We start from the raw sequence: 14,648 nt of genomic DNA on the forward strand, positions 1-14,648 counted from the left end.
AATTTTTTAAAGATTAAATGTCCCTCTCTCTCACTTCCCTTTCCTTCCGTCTTTTTTAAATTTCATTTTTTTTATTTAAAACCGTATTTATGATTTTGTGTCTCTTTCTTTAAAACATTTTAGGATCCTAATATTTTTGTTTTAAATTAACATCCTGAAAGGGTTAAAATGTTTAGTTAAATGTTAAATTTTAGTTTAATTTCTGAACACATTACGGAGGCGTCGATAGTATCAAATTATTTTAAAACGAAATTTTCTTTGATTTACTATTTTATAAATTTAAATTTTCTATTTTGTGAATAAAAATTTAATACTTTAATATAATTTAAATAGCAACATGAAATAAAAAAATGAATTTATTCTTCATAGAGTAAAAAAATGGGTCTTATCGTTCTGGTCAATGAGAATTTATTATGGATTATTGGAGCACTATGAGTATTAAACACTCTACTATTGGAAGATTCGAGCTCATTTATAGACGTTTATTTCCTATACAGATCTGTCATAGATCTTGATGCAATAAACCAAGCCGTTTTATAAAAAATCTGTTGAAAATAATTTATAAGGTATAAACAGAAAAAGTAATCGCTCATATAGGTATAGAATAAAGAATGTCTTACTATTTTTATGAAGGTTGATCAGTTAAAAATATTCTCTTATACACATAAATGATAATAAATTACTGTGGTAAAAATTATTTAGGAACCCCAACCAGAGAACCAGATGTAATATTACAAGGGGAAGGATTCAGAATTGGATATGGGGAATCTGATTACAGGTAATTACAGTTAACTTTTGAAATAGATAAAAGGTTTATGTTTGTTTTTTCTTTACAAGACGGTTATTATATTATTAAAAGAAAATGAAGTTTTTTTTTATCAAAGTCAATGATTATTGGACCAATTCCGAAATACAAATTGATTTATTTTTAAAAAACATTGTGTCAAATTAAAAACATCGCACACCATTAAAAATGACTCAATAATACTTTTTGTGGATATTGCCACCGTTGTTTTTTTCCCTTTTTTTATTGTTTTTAGGGGAAGCAACAATGCGACCATAAAGTTAATATTCTTAGAGCATGGCTGGTATCATCTTGATAGTAAGTCATATTTTTCAAATTGCATTATCAACTAAACTACTTTTTTTTGTTGATTTTTAACTCCTCGGAAGTTATATAACATTATAACTATGTTTATTGTACCGAATTAGTTTTTCTATCCAACTTACAGATATTTTAGGATTATTAAAAGCGAAGCTTTTCTATTTTATGAAAGCTAAATTTATACAATTCAAAAATACAACATTTTTGTTTTCACATATTTTGTTTTTTTTTATAAATTAATGTTATGCATTTTTAGATCAAGAAGAAGTAACAAAGGCAGAGTTTATGCAATGTTTGGGAAGCTTAGAAAGACTTCTTATACGGGCTAAATACCATTCGGATCAGCTGGAAGTAAGTAAATATAAATAACATAAAATCAATCAATACATAAAATATCAGAGTCAGCCAAACTGTCAAACAATTGGCAAAATAAGTTACAAGTTGATGTTTAATAGTTATTGAAATCTTCATGGGAAATTTGAAACATTTATAATAATAACAGAAATATTTTTTTATAGAAATTTTATATATTAAATATCTACAAAAATAAAAATGCTCTTTTTTATATTAGGGAACTTTACACACAGCAGCAATGCAGTTTGGGTCACAGGAATCTTTGAGTTTGGTCAGAACCAAGGTAATATTATTTGTATTTATTAATAATTACCAGAATAACATAAGTTAACAATTTAAGAAGAAAAAAAGAACAGAAGACAGACAATCTTATGTGTTTTAAACATCAATATACTGACTATTTATACTACTAAAGAGAAACTGCAATTAATTTTTATATTTTACTAAGTAAATGTATAACTTCATTCAATTAATTTAATATTGTTTAGACTGCAGAATAATTTATATGCCTGCAGGACTATGTAAGATATATTTATATTTAGGCTGTAGAACAATGCAAGTGCCCGCAGGGTTATGAAGGATTATCCTGTCAAGAATGTAGCTATGGATATACTAGAGTAAATAACACGTTGTATGGAGGTAAGATAAGTTTTTATAAACTAAGATGACTAGAACCAAATAATTTTATCATTGCAACCCTTTGTTAATTGTAGACTTTCTTTAAAAAGTAAATATAATGGTAAAATGTTTAGCAAATTCAGATCATTCACTGCTCAAAATTATTATCAAACTTTTTATTTCTTTCAAGAAATATTTTTCCTCAGACATTTTCAAAACTTCTGCTTTTCCTCTAGAAATGAGAATGGGCCACACATAGTCGTTTACATTTTTTATATTTCAGTTTTAGACAGGAGTTAATGATTTTATACTTTTTTCTGTTTAGGTGAATGCCGAAAATGTTTATGCAACGGTCATGCAGCAACCTGTGATCCATTTACTCTGGAATGCAGCGCATGTGAACATAATACTATGGGGGATCACTGCCATCTTTGTATACCAGGTATCAAAGTACATACAATTTCTAACAATTAAAAGTGTTAATAGTTATTTCTTTCATCGTATTATAAACCGCTTTCCGCGGATATAGAATGTACAATCTTATGATTGTACATTTTTATATTCGAAGAAGGCTGGATATAATACGATGCTTGACATAGTTTTTTCGTATGGATGAGGACTGGTTCATATCCACCGGATTCGAATGAATACGAGAAAAGATTTTATGAAAATTTAAAAGAGGATCAGAATATCAATAATTTACTTAAAGTGTTCAAATGATAAAAAATAAGAAAAATAGAGCAATTAAAGATTTCCATTTTAAATATATCTACCCTTTTTTACTTTTTATTTTAGTTTGTCCATTTCAATAGAAAATAAATTCAAAAAATATATTTTTCAGGATTTTATGGAAATGCCAAATTTGGTCGTCCAAATGATTGCAAGCCGTGCAAATGTCCTCTAGAAATACCTTCAAATAATTTTAGCCCAGAATGTCAGGTTAGTAATTAAAAATTGTTAAATTACCATATATAAAAATAAAGAAGTTTCATATTAGACTTAGTATGTTTTTAAGCTACAAACATAAGTTTTGAGGTGGTTGTGAGCAAAGTAAGGTCAGCTTTAAGTTTTGCCTGTCTCCCCTTAAAAATAATTAAGTCACACAAGATGACGTAATTGATTATTTCCTATAATATAAAGTAGTAAAGAGTTTTTGTCTGAAGCTTAAGATTTCAATCTCATATGTTCTGGGATTGTTTAAACCACTTCTGTCCCCTCCAAACCCCTTTGAATACAGACCCTAGATGCTAGGGGCAGAGCCACTAGTATGTAATATTGTAATCCTCCTAGATCCTATGTCATTAGATTAGGGACGAAGCAACCAAATGACCATTAAAGGTAATTGTTATTTGTTTAGATGGTAACAATTGACTATGACAAATATTCAGTAGCTCCCCAAGAGTACACCTGTACCAAATGTCCTCAGGTAAATATTCAATTATTGATTCTAAAACGATATACTTACTCTGAATTATGACTGGTTCTCAACCAAGCTGAAAAATCACGCATTCTAAAGTATTATAGACAATTTTCCATGAATAATAAAATTATAACCAAAAAACATTACAAATTACAATTAACAACCCCCAACTTTTTCTTTCTATCTGAAAACTTTCAGCATTTTTCAAAAAAATTTTTTATTTTTAATGTAGGGATTTGAAGGAGCCCACTGTGAAAGATGTGCAAATGGTTATTATGGAAATCCTCTAACAATAGGTTGTTAATTTTTTTATATGATAATTACTATGAGCTTCGTTTCTAACCTCTAAGAACCTTAAGATAACATTTTAGGGTTATAGTCCCTTTTGTGGCAACGCACCTTAAGGGGCGATGCATCAATATATACATCTGAATATAGCTTATACGAATGCAATGGTTTACTAACAAGATCTGTTTTAATTTTTGAGATCTAGGGTTGAAGACGATCGAATATCGTTCTTTTAGAGGCTATCCTCTATCCTCTAGATACTCTGTATTGAAAGTGGAAGGAATTGGGTGGATCTAAATAAAAATCACGAAATATTTCAAATAAATTTAATTTTCATAGCTTAGGAACACCTTAGAAGCTCGGATTATTTCATCAATTTCATTAAAAAGTTATGTTAAAATTAATTCGTAAATTTAGTTTTACTAGCTGAAAATTGAATCTAAGACAAATTAAACTGAAATATAATATAGTAAAAATGTTATGCCTAGGTGACTACTGTAAGCCATGTAATTGTAATGGAAATGCGGATCCTTCTGCTCCGAGGCTTTGTGATCCTTTGACTGGTGAGTTTATACTATAGATTTAGAGTACGCTAAATAAAAGAGCACTTGGAATGCAGAATTTTTTGTGTTTACTAATTAAAATTATACAAAAGTAAATATCTTGAAAGTTTGAGAGGGCGACTCATCCCCCCCCCTCTCCCAAACTACAAGAGAAAGCCGGCAGTATTTCATAAAATGCGACAACTATATCTAAATAAATTATACATATGTTAAGGTGAATGTTTGTCCTGTTTGGGAAATACTGGAGGCTGGAATTGTGACGTTTGTCTTCCAGGTAACAAAACTTTTAGTTTTGCTCAATTTTATAATATGTAAAATTAATTTTAAACTTTACAACTTGTTATTTCTCATTTGAAAGGAAACTAACCAACATACTCAGATTGTATGATAATGAGATAGTCAATCAATCTGACATATAAACGTGAACATATTACCAAATTATAAAATAGCAGTACAAAAATATAAACATTTGTGTGCAGGTTATTATGGAAACCCCGGAGATGGGTTTTGTAAACCCTGCGGGTGCAACAAGTATGGAGCTAAATCCCAAGAGTGTGATCCAAGGACAGGTCAATATAATTCAGCGCATTAAATTCATAATTATTATATCAAGTAACTTTGACCTAATAAGTGCACTTGACAATTGTAAATAATATTTAATTATTAAATTTTTTTGAATTGTGTCAGAAACATTTACATTGGTATTTTTGTTCCAATTTATTCAAATCTCATCTACATAAATATAGAACAATATATATATTTTTTGTTGAAAAAACCTAATTCTATGTACTCTAAAATATTTTTGTTCATAGATATGATTATTTTCTCATATAAATCTCTGCCTAAACAACTAAAGAATCATATTATGAAAACCAAATTCTTAGATTTTCTCATCATACACGTCAGTATTAAAAATTGACAAGAATTCTATTTGTTAAAAAATGATTTAAAATCTTGAGATGCCTATATTAATGGTCTGTTCTGAGCTATCCATTACGACTAGAAAGTCTGAAGGACACACCCTAATTATGGAAAAGCTAGACTTATAAAAAGAAAGACAAAATTATTGCATTTTTAGGAACATGTGTGTGTGCTGAGAAATATGTTGGACGAACATGTGGTCAGTGTAAAGATGGATTTGGTAATGTCAGAGCTGGATGCAGGTAATTAAATGTCTCATACATTTATCATATTAAAGTAATAGTATGTCAGCCTGTATGTCTGTCTGTTTTTATCGAAGGATCTCGCTAGCCGCTGAACAGATATGGTTCTCTATCGTTGCTAAAGAAAATTCATATTCCTAAATATTTTTATATAATAAACTGTACATCTGTGTCTTAAAACATGGCCACTTTCTCTAGCTCGGAAAAAAGCTTAATGGCAAAAAGGTACTTTATCTATTTTTTTTTTTTAAAAGGAGAGAAATGTTTTCTTGGTACGTGATAATATTTTTCCAGAGCAATTTTTCTTCAGGGTTTATAAATTTATCTTAAAAATCCTAAACCTGCCCTGAATACTTTGTTTATAAAATAAAAGATTGTTGATTATATTTGCTTGTTACCAGGATGTGTGATTGTGATCCTGTGGGGGCTACTGGTGAAGGATGTCATCCTGATACTGGTAAGTAACTAATTTGCCTGCCTGGTGCCATTCTGTTTATATGCTATTTTAACTGTCCATGTTCATTTCGAATACATGGCATCAATAAAAGTGTAACCGTGGCGGAAATAAAAAAATTTCTATAAACGTCATTTCCAATAATTATGTCTACTATACTATGGTGTTATTGTGGAGGTGCAAGGTTCGACTTTTAAATAAACCTCGTCATACTAGAGACGTTGAAAATCCTCTCTGTGTGGTCTATAACATTTATAGAAAGGGTAGGTCTTTTACTTTGTTCCATTTAGATAAAAAATATTGTAATAATGTTTTTTTTGACGACTACCTCTAATTAAATTCAATATTTCTTTTTTCTTAACAACTCTGCATCTTAGTCAATAGAGCCCATTTACGCGCTTAGGATAGCATCAATAGATACAATTGAACAATAACGTCTCTTCAAGGCTTAAACACAAAACCTAAGTAATAACACGTATTTATGCTAGGAAAATGTTTCTGTAAGCCTGGAGTCACTGGCTTCCGCTGTGATAAATGTTTACCTCTACACTTTGGATTTGGACCAGATGGATGTAATCAGTGTAACTGTCATCAAAATGGATCTTTGTAAGTTTAGCTTTATTATGAATATGAACACAAAAATCTTAACTAAGTTTAAAAAGAAAAGCTGAAGCACTAAAATCGCGATATAGAATTTTTTTTTAAATGGACTTATAAAGTAGGTTCGTTACTAAAAGTTAAAACAAAATTTTTATCTTTCTGTCTGTATTTTATTTGGTCAGAATATTAAATGTAGAATTTTAACTAGGTTGTACTTTAAAGGGAAGTCCTTTTTTGGTATAAAAATTTACAATATATTTCTTCTATTTCTTAATCTATAAATTAAAATTATAAAATTATTAAGGCGACAAGAGTGTGACATAAATAGTGGTGCTTGTACCTGTCTTACCAGGGTAGAGGGTAGGCAGTGTAATACATGTGCCCCCCAACATTGGGGCATCAATTCAGGTAATTATATACTCATTATTTCAGGTATATATAAAGTCAACATTGGCGTATTAATAAAATGCTATACTTTAAAAATGTAGATTTTTAAACAGTAAATAATAAGAAGAAAGTTATAAAAATTAAATTATTTTGTTTTTTATTTAGGAGTTGGGTGTGCCAAGTGTGAATGTGATTTATATGGATCTAAGAGTAATTACTGTGATCAGATCACTGGACAATGTCCTTGTAAACCAGGTCAATACACATTTACTTAATCATTGACCCCTACAAGTTTTTAGTTTCAAAGGTAAAAAAATTATAGCCCTCTGCCTTTCATACCCAGATAATGAAATAGAAAAACCGGAGGGGAGGGTGCGATTAACGCCCCGCCCCCCCAACTGTTAAGGGTCCATATTACAGATTCACAGTAGTAATTGTTCATTAAATAGCTACTCTATAATTTGAAGCCTGTCCGTCTGTCTGTCAAAGTCAGAAAGGAGGAAAGGCTCCTATAAAAGATAGAGAGCTTAAATTTTCAGGGATTAATTATGTTAACATTCTTCATATCTTCACCAAGCTTCATTAAGATTCTTCAATTGGATGGGGTGCTAGATCGGTTCCAACATTTTTTAGTCTTCATGATTTTCTCAACTTCTATTCAAGATATACGGCTTAAATTGAATATTTTCATATTCTGCATACTTCTATCAAGTTTTGCTTATTGGTTGGAGTGCTAGTTCGATTTCTAGATTTTTAAGTTTTAATGATTTTCTTTACTCCTATTCGAGATAGATGGCTGATATTTTGAGAGATTGAATAAGTTCACAATTTACATATCCCCACAAAGTTTCATTAAGATTTGCTTATTGGTTGAGGTGCTAGATCGATTCCTAGATTTTCACGTTATAAATCTTACAAAGTTTCGTGATTTTTTAGTGTTAATATCCGGTTATCTGGTATCCGGCCCAACCCTACAGGCCAAGACCTATGAGAAGCTAAATTGTAAAGGAAAATGATAATGGTTCAGTGGTTAGTGGGATCCTTTTTTGCAGACATATATGTGAATATTAATGTTAGTTTAATGATACAATTTTATTTAAAGTGTGTTACCTTTTTATATGTTTCATTAATATTTGGCCACAACTTGGTCGAAAATGCTCACAAATAAGACCTTTTTCGACCGAAGATACTCAAATGGTTGCCTTACAAGCCCAATCAATCAGTTTTAAGATATCTTTATATTTCAAGGAAAATTGATGAAAATACCAAAAAAAAAGCAAATTTGGGTGTTACCTTTTATATGCACAGATACCATAAAATCAACAGAAAAAATACTTATTCTTACTTTTTTCTCATTTTTAAAGTTTGATTCTGTTAAATTGGCTACTCTTGAAGGGATTTATGCATTGATTATACTGAAACATAATATTGGGCAGAAATTAATGTACATATTTCAAAGAAAGAAAATTTGGAAAATAAGAAATTTGACCTCTATCACTTCATAGAACAACTGCCAACCTCCAGTTGACATTATGTAGTTAATACTTGTTAGCGATAATAATTAGCCCAAAAAGTAAAACAAAAAGTTTTTTAATATGGTAAAAAAATGATAATCTAAATCTTAATTTTGGGAATGAGGATCTGAAGGACGCTCTTACTGGTGGCGATGATGACCCAGATGGTATCCAAGTACATGAACGTTATGACAACTTATCTATTGAACTATGGTCCAATTTTTGTATTTGTAGCAGCCTGAAATTAAAAGTTAAAACAAGAAACATAATCATCTTTTAAAAAATACAGTATTTACCTTATGAATTGGAGAATTTAAAAACCATGATTGTATGTTTTGGGATTTCTTTTGATTGAAGAATGCTACAAATACAAAAATCGAACCATAGTTTAATAGATAAGTTGTCATAATGCTCATACCATCTGGGTCATCTTCACCAACAGCAAGAGCGTCTTTAAGATCATCATCCCCAAAATTAAGATTTAGATTATCATTTTTTTACTATATTAAAAAACTTTTTGTTTTACTTTTTGGGCTAATTATTATTGCTAACAAGTATTTAACTACATCCTGTCAACTGGAGGTTGGCAGCTGTCCTTTGAAGTGATAGAGGTCGAATTTCTTATTTTCCAAATTTTCTTTCTTTAAAATACATTAATTTCCGCCCAATATTATGTTTCAGTATAATTAATGCATAAATCCCTTCAAGAATAGCCAATTTAACAGAATCAAACTTTAAAAATGAGAAAAAAGTAAAAATAAGTATTTTTTCTGTTGATTTTATGGTACTGTGCATATAAAAGTTAACACCCAAATTCGCCTTTTTTTAGTATTTTCATAAATTTACCTTGAATTATAAAGATATCTTAAAACTGATTGATTGGGCTTGTAAAGGAACCATTTGAGTATCTTCGGTCGAAAAAGGTCTGATTTGTGAGCATTTTTAACCAAGTTGTGGCCAAATAATAATAAAACATAAAAAAAGGTAACACATTTTACTCTAGTTAATTTTTTTGTATCTTGATAATTTTCTTCTCAAACACTTTCTTTCATTACTTAACAACCTTTATATGGTTCTACTGTTGTGGATAATTGTAAATATAAATTCAAATATTTTTGCAGGTGTTGGAGGCCCTAGATGTTCAGCTTGTCTTGCTGGATACTGGGGTATGTCTCCCTCGGGATGTACTAAGTGTAAACCTTGTACTCAACCAGGTCATGTCTGTGATCCTGATACAGGTACTAACATACACAGGTAGATACATCTGGATGTACTAAGTGTACACTCTGTACTCAACCTAGTCATAATCCCGATACAGGTACTAACATACATAGATACACAGGTAGATACATCTGGATGTACTAAGTGTACACTCTGTACTCAAACTGGTCATGATCCTGATACAGGTACTTACATTAATTGATTAAGGTGTAGACATAGTAAAAGCATAGAGCAAAAAAATAAATAGATATCAGGTAGATATAGGTATATACATTATACATTGCTCACTGTTTAGATAGAATTGTATTTTAATATATGTATACAATTAGTTTAATAAAAACTGGAGGGTGGGAGAATGAAAATGCGAAGATTAATAACAGCTACATTTAATTTGGTTTGTTTAAAGGTCGGTGTGTATGTCCACCTTTGACAGAAGGAGAGGCCTGTAATAGATGTGTTGCTGGAACTTGGAACTACCATTCATATAAGGTTTATATTTTTTTCTCAAAAGATTTCAACTTTCAGAAACTAAATAATTCTAAATAATCAAAACTAAAACATCTCAATTAAACCTTCAAATCTTTAAATTATTTTTTCTTTTTTTAAAAAACAACTAATTCAAACGTATTACTCTGAACCAGAAGGCAAAATGAGAAAGATTTAAACATTACAACCCTTTATATACCTCAATTATGATTCCACGACAAACGTAGGAGTGGAAAAACATCGGAGTGGACAAACGCAGGAATCCCAAACGTCGGAGTGGGACAAACGCAGGAGTGGGACAAACGTCGGAGTGGACAAACGCAGGATTTTTGGGACAAACGTCGGAGTGGACAAACGCAGGAGTCCTAAATTTTTTTTTGAATTTTGAATTTTTTTTTGAATTTTTTTTGAATTTTGATTTTTTTCTTCAATTTTGAATTTTTTTATACAACCACCCCCCCCCCCTCCCTCGGCCTCCTTGTTTTTCTTAGTTAGGTTAGGTTAGATTATAGGCCAGGGGGCCCAGCGCTGCGGCTAGGCAGGCTAGGGGGCCGAGCGCTGCGGCCATAACCTTTTTTGGTAGACAGGGGTATAAAAAATTTCAAATTGTCATATTATTAAAATAGCGGACACTCCTGCGTTTTACTTAAGCAATGTCCACTCCGATGTTTGTCCACTCCGACGTTTTTCCCACTCCTATGTTTGTCCACTCCGACGTTTGGGACTCCTGCGTTTGGGACTCCTGCGTTTGTCCACTCCGACGTTTGGGACTCCTACGTTTGTGGTAGGACCTCAATTATGCTATTCCTACGCCACACAAAATAACAAATATATGCTATATGATAAATTTTATTTAAATGTAGGGCTGTGTAAAGTGTAACTGCCACTCTGAAGGTTCTATTTATGGTCAATGTGATTCACAAACTGGAAAATGCAGGTAATTAATTTTTTTTCATTACTTAATCCAACATTTCCCATATGTCAAGGAACATTAAACTATAAATAGTAAAAAAAGAGAAAATCTTTTTTAGATCATTTAATACCTTGAATATAAATTAGCTGAAATACATAATTGTGCATAGTATAATTAGATTTAATACTTAAGTAACATATTAAAAAAAATAAAGGGCTATGGTCTTATCAGTTAATAACTAGTCATAGTCAACCTTCCTAATTTTTTTAATTATCTTTTTTGGATTCAGTCAAAAAATTATTGTTTAGGTGTTTGGAGGGATTCGAAGGAGATAGGTGTGACAAATGTTCAGCAGGATTTTATAGTTTCCCAAAGTGCAGAGCTTGTAATTGTCATCAGGCAGGCACATTACCATCAGCTTGTATGTAAGTATTTCATTTTGTCTCTGTGCATAATACATCTATTCTCAAAATTTATATAAATCATAATCATTACAGGAATATGTGCACTTCAATTCCAAGCAAGATATTTTTTTGCATTTTTGTCACTGTTCATTTCAAAGTGTTATAATAAAAAAGGAGTATGTTTATTTAACGAATCTCTGTATATATTTATATATATCTAGATCTGGCCTATGTCAGTGTAACAGTGAAGGAGTATGTCCATGTAAAGCAACTGTGGTTGGTAAAAAATGTGCTACTTGCACGCCAGGTAAAAAATGCTTTCAAGCTAATGATAAGTAAACAAAGCCAAATTTCAAGATATAAAATTTGCTAGATATAGCTATTTTAAATAATTAAACAATGCACATTTAGGATTCTTTGGTCTATCTGGATTGAATCCTGTTGGATGTACAGAATGTTTTTGCTTTGGAAGAAGTAAAGAGTGCACTCAAGCACCTTACTCCTGGACACAGGTTTGTTTAGAACTAGTCTGAAAACACCAGATCTTACTCCTAGCCACTGGTATGTTTAAAACTAGTCTAGAATACACCAGATCTTACTCCTGGACACAGATTTGTTTGGAATTAGTCTAGAATACACCAGATCTTACTCCTGGACACAGATTTGTTTGGAATTAGTCTAGAATACACCAGATCTTACTACTGGACACAGATTTGTTTGGAATTAGTCTAGAATACACCAGATCTTACTCCTGGACACAGATTTGTTTGGAATTAGTCTAGAATACACCAGATCTTACTCCTGGACACAGATTTGTTTAGAATTAGACACAGATTTGTTTGGAATTAGTCTAACATACACCAGATCTTACTCCTGAACTCAGGTGCGTTTAGAATTAGTCTAGAATACACCAACTCTTACTCCTGGACACAAGTATGTTTAGAATTAGTCTAGAATACACCAGACCTTACTCCTAGACACAGGTATGTTTAGAATTAGTCTAGAACCCACCTGATCTTACTCCTGGACACAGGCATGTTTGGAATTAGTCTAGAATACGCCAGATCTTACTCCTGGACACAGGTATGTTTAAATTTAGTCTAGAATACACCAGACCTTACTCCTGGAAACAGGTAAATTTAGAATTAGTCTAGAACACACCAGATCTCATGGACACAGGCATGCTTGTAATTAGTCTAGAATACACCAGATCTTACTCCTGGACACAGATTTGTTTGGAATTAGTCTAGAATACACCAGATCTTACTCCTGGACACAGGCATGTTTGGAATTAGTCTAGAATACGCCAGATCTTACTCCTGGACACAGGTATGTTTAAAATTAGTCTAGAATACACCAGACCTTACTCCTGGACACAGGTAAGTTTAGAATTAGTCTAGAACACACCAGATCTTACTCATGGACACAGGCATGCTTGGAATTAGTCTAGAATACACCAGATCGTACTCCTATACACAGGTATGTTTAGAATTAGTCTAGAATATACCAGACGTTACTCCTAGACACAGGTATGTTTAACATTAGTCTAGAATACACCAGAACTTTCTCCTGGAAACAGTTTGGTTTTGAATTAGTCTAGAATACACCAGATCTTACACCAGCTTACACAACTTAGTCTAGAATATACCTATTTACTCATGTATGTTTGGAATAGTCTCAAATATACCTTTTTGGGTACACCGACAAACGTCCTACCGCGACAAACATCCTACCGCGACAAACGTCCTAATGCGACAAACCTCCTAAACGACAAACGTCCTAATGCAACATCTCTTTAGTAAAACGTCCTAAAATTTTTCAAACAATATCAAATTCAAAATGGCGATAAAACACAAGAAAAAATACTTTTTAAATCGAATAACTTTAACCATAGGCTAAATTTTACAAATCTGTCCGACAGTTTTCCCAAAGTCTGTGTTGGCTATCACAATCAGAATGGTTTCGAACCCGATACAACCGAGCATTACAAAAATAAACCTTTAATTTTCTAAATTAAAAAATATATATCTATTTCCTTTTATTTTAGAACATTTTTAAATTAAATTTGGAAGATTTCATTTGTGAAAAAAAATTAGAACGTTTTACTTAAGACTGAGATGTTTGTCGTTTAGGATGTTTGTCGTTTAGAAGGTTTGTCGCATTAGGACGTTTGTCGGTGTACACCTTTTTGTAAAACAGTTTTTATTTAGTTGGTGATGCCTCGGGGACGAACTCTGGTAATAAGCCGAGGTCAGAGTGTGCTCCCAACAGAACATGGACTCATAACTATTCCAGAGACTAAAGGAGATATTGTTATTGGGGTGCCACATCTTTTTAAAGCCCCTTTATATTGGTAAGTAATGAAAATACCTTTCAGTATCTTGTTAGGGTGAATTTTAGAGTTAGATTGCTGTATTTGCCTCATAGTGACCTTTTTAACTTAGAAAACAAACCAAAAACTTTTACACAAGATATTTGATACATTAACACATGTCATACATACAACCAATTTGTGGATTGCACCACCTTTGCCTTGAATTCCGCCTGTTTTTTTTGGCATAAGACAAATTTTTTACCAGTTCTATTAATATCATGTATGTATTGTATATGCATAGCAACATCAGCGGTTCTTTTTTTAAAAAAATGACTGAGATTCTTGCCATTTAATTAATAAGAAAAAGATAACCTATTGTATTTAATATTTAGGATTTTTTATATTTCTTAGGAGACTTCCAGAAATGTTTCTTGGGGATCATGTACTGTCATATAATGGATTTCTAAGGTAAGATAAATATTAAAGTATTATTTTTTTTATTTAAAAATCCACAGTATAAATCAATTTTGAATAAAACAAATTTTATTCATTCAACTGTGGTATTAATTAGTGTCCAACAAAATTCATTAAGTGTTTGACATTTCTTCTCTTTTAGATTCAGTATTCAGACAAACGGAGAAAGAATCTTAGATCCTGATACATTAGCCTCTTATCCATTAGGAAATTACATGATTCTTAAATTGTTTACATCCCAACATCACTACTGTTGGACGCAATTAAAAATATATAAACTTTAAGATTATTTTGTGAATCATGAAATTTTGTTCTTAGTTTATTTGAAAGGAAATCACAATTTAGAGTTGGTCTACACACCAAAAGAGGA

At 31.4% G+C, this 14,648-nt stretch overlaps 1 protein-coding gene across 1 annotated transcript in view; it reads left to right on the plus strand.

Moving 5' to 3' along the window:
* The window catches only part of wb (wing blister), a 57,524-nt gene that overhangs the window by 14,795 nt on the left and 28,081 nt on the right, over window positions 1–14,648 (plus strand). The window contains exons 26-52 of the mRNA XM_080160999.1: window positions 703–778; window positions 1,041–1,102; window positions 1,362–1,456; window positions 1,677–1,742; window positions 2,002–2,098; window positions 2,403–2,519; window positions 2,919–3,016; window positions 3,435–3,503; window positions 3,730–3,793; window positions 4,274–4,348; window positions 4,563–4,622; window positions 4,828–4,917; window positions 5,427–5,511; window positions 5,913–5,968; window positions 6,454–6,571; window positions 6,870–6,973; window positions 7,118–7,207; window positions 9,588–9,704; window positions 10,094–10,176; window positions 11,037–11,110; window positions 11,395–11,511; window positions 11,712–11,797; window positions 11,902–12,002; window positions 13,701–13,843; window positions 14,216–14,272; window positions 14,421–14,481; window positions 14,593–14,644. Coding sequence (XP_080017125.1) covers window positions 703–778; window positions 1,041–1,102; window positions 1,362–1,456; window positions 1,677–1,742; window positions 2,002–2,098; window positions 2,403–2,519; window positions 2,919–3,016; window positions 3,435–3,503; window positions 3,730–3,793; window positions 4,274–4,348; window positions 4,563–4,622; window positions 4,828–4,917; window positions 5,427–5,511; window positions 5,913–5,968; window positions 6,454–6,571; window positions 6,870–6,973; window positions 7,118–7,207; window positions 9,588–9,704; window positions 10,094–10,176; window positions 11,037–11,110; window positions 11,395–11,511; window positions 11,712–11,797; window positions 11,902–12,002; window positions 13,701–13,843; window positions 14,216–14,272; window positions 14,421–14,481; window positions 14,593–14,644 — 2,313 coding nt within the window. The remainder of the gene's footprint in view (window positions 1–702; window positions 779–1,040; window positions 1,103–1,361; window positions 1,457–1,676; window positions 1,743–2,001; window positions 2,099–2,402; window positions 2,520–2,918; window positions 3,017–3,434; window positions 3,504–3,729; window positions 3,794–4,273; window positions 4,349–4,562; window positions 4,623–4,827; window positions 4,918–5,426; window positions 5,512–5,912; window positions 5,969–6,453; window positions 6,572–6,869; window positions 6,974–7,117; window positions 7,208–9,587; window positions 9,705–10,093; window positions 10,177–11,036; window positions 11,111–11,394; window positions 11,512–11,711; window positions 11,798–11,901; window positions 12,003–13,700; window positions 13,844–14,215; window positions 14,273–14,420; window positions 14,482–14,592; window positions 14,645–14,648) is intronic.

This window comes from Acartia tonsa, chromosome 5, assembly GCF_053477335.1.
Source record: "Acartia tonsa isolate MP-2025a chromosome 5, ASM5347733v1, whole genome shotgun sequence".
Lineage (NCBI taxonomy): Eukaryota > Metazoa > Arthropoda > Copepoda > Calanoida > Acartiidae > Acartia > Acartia tonsa.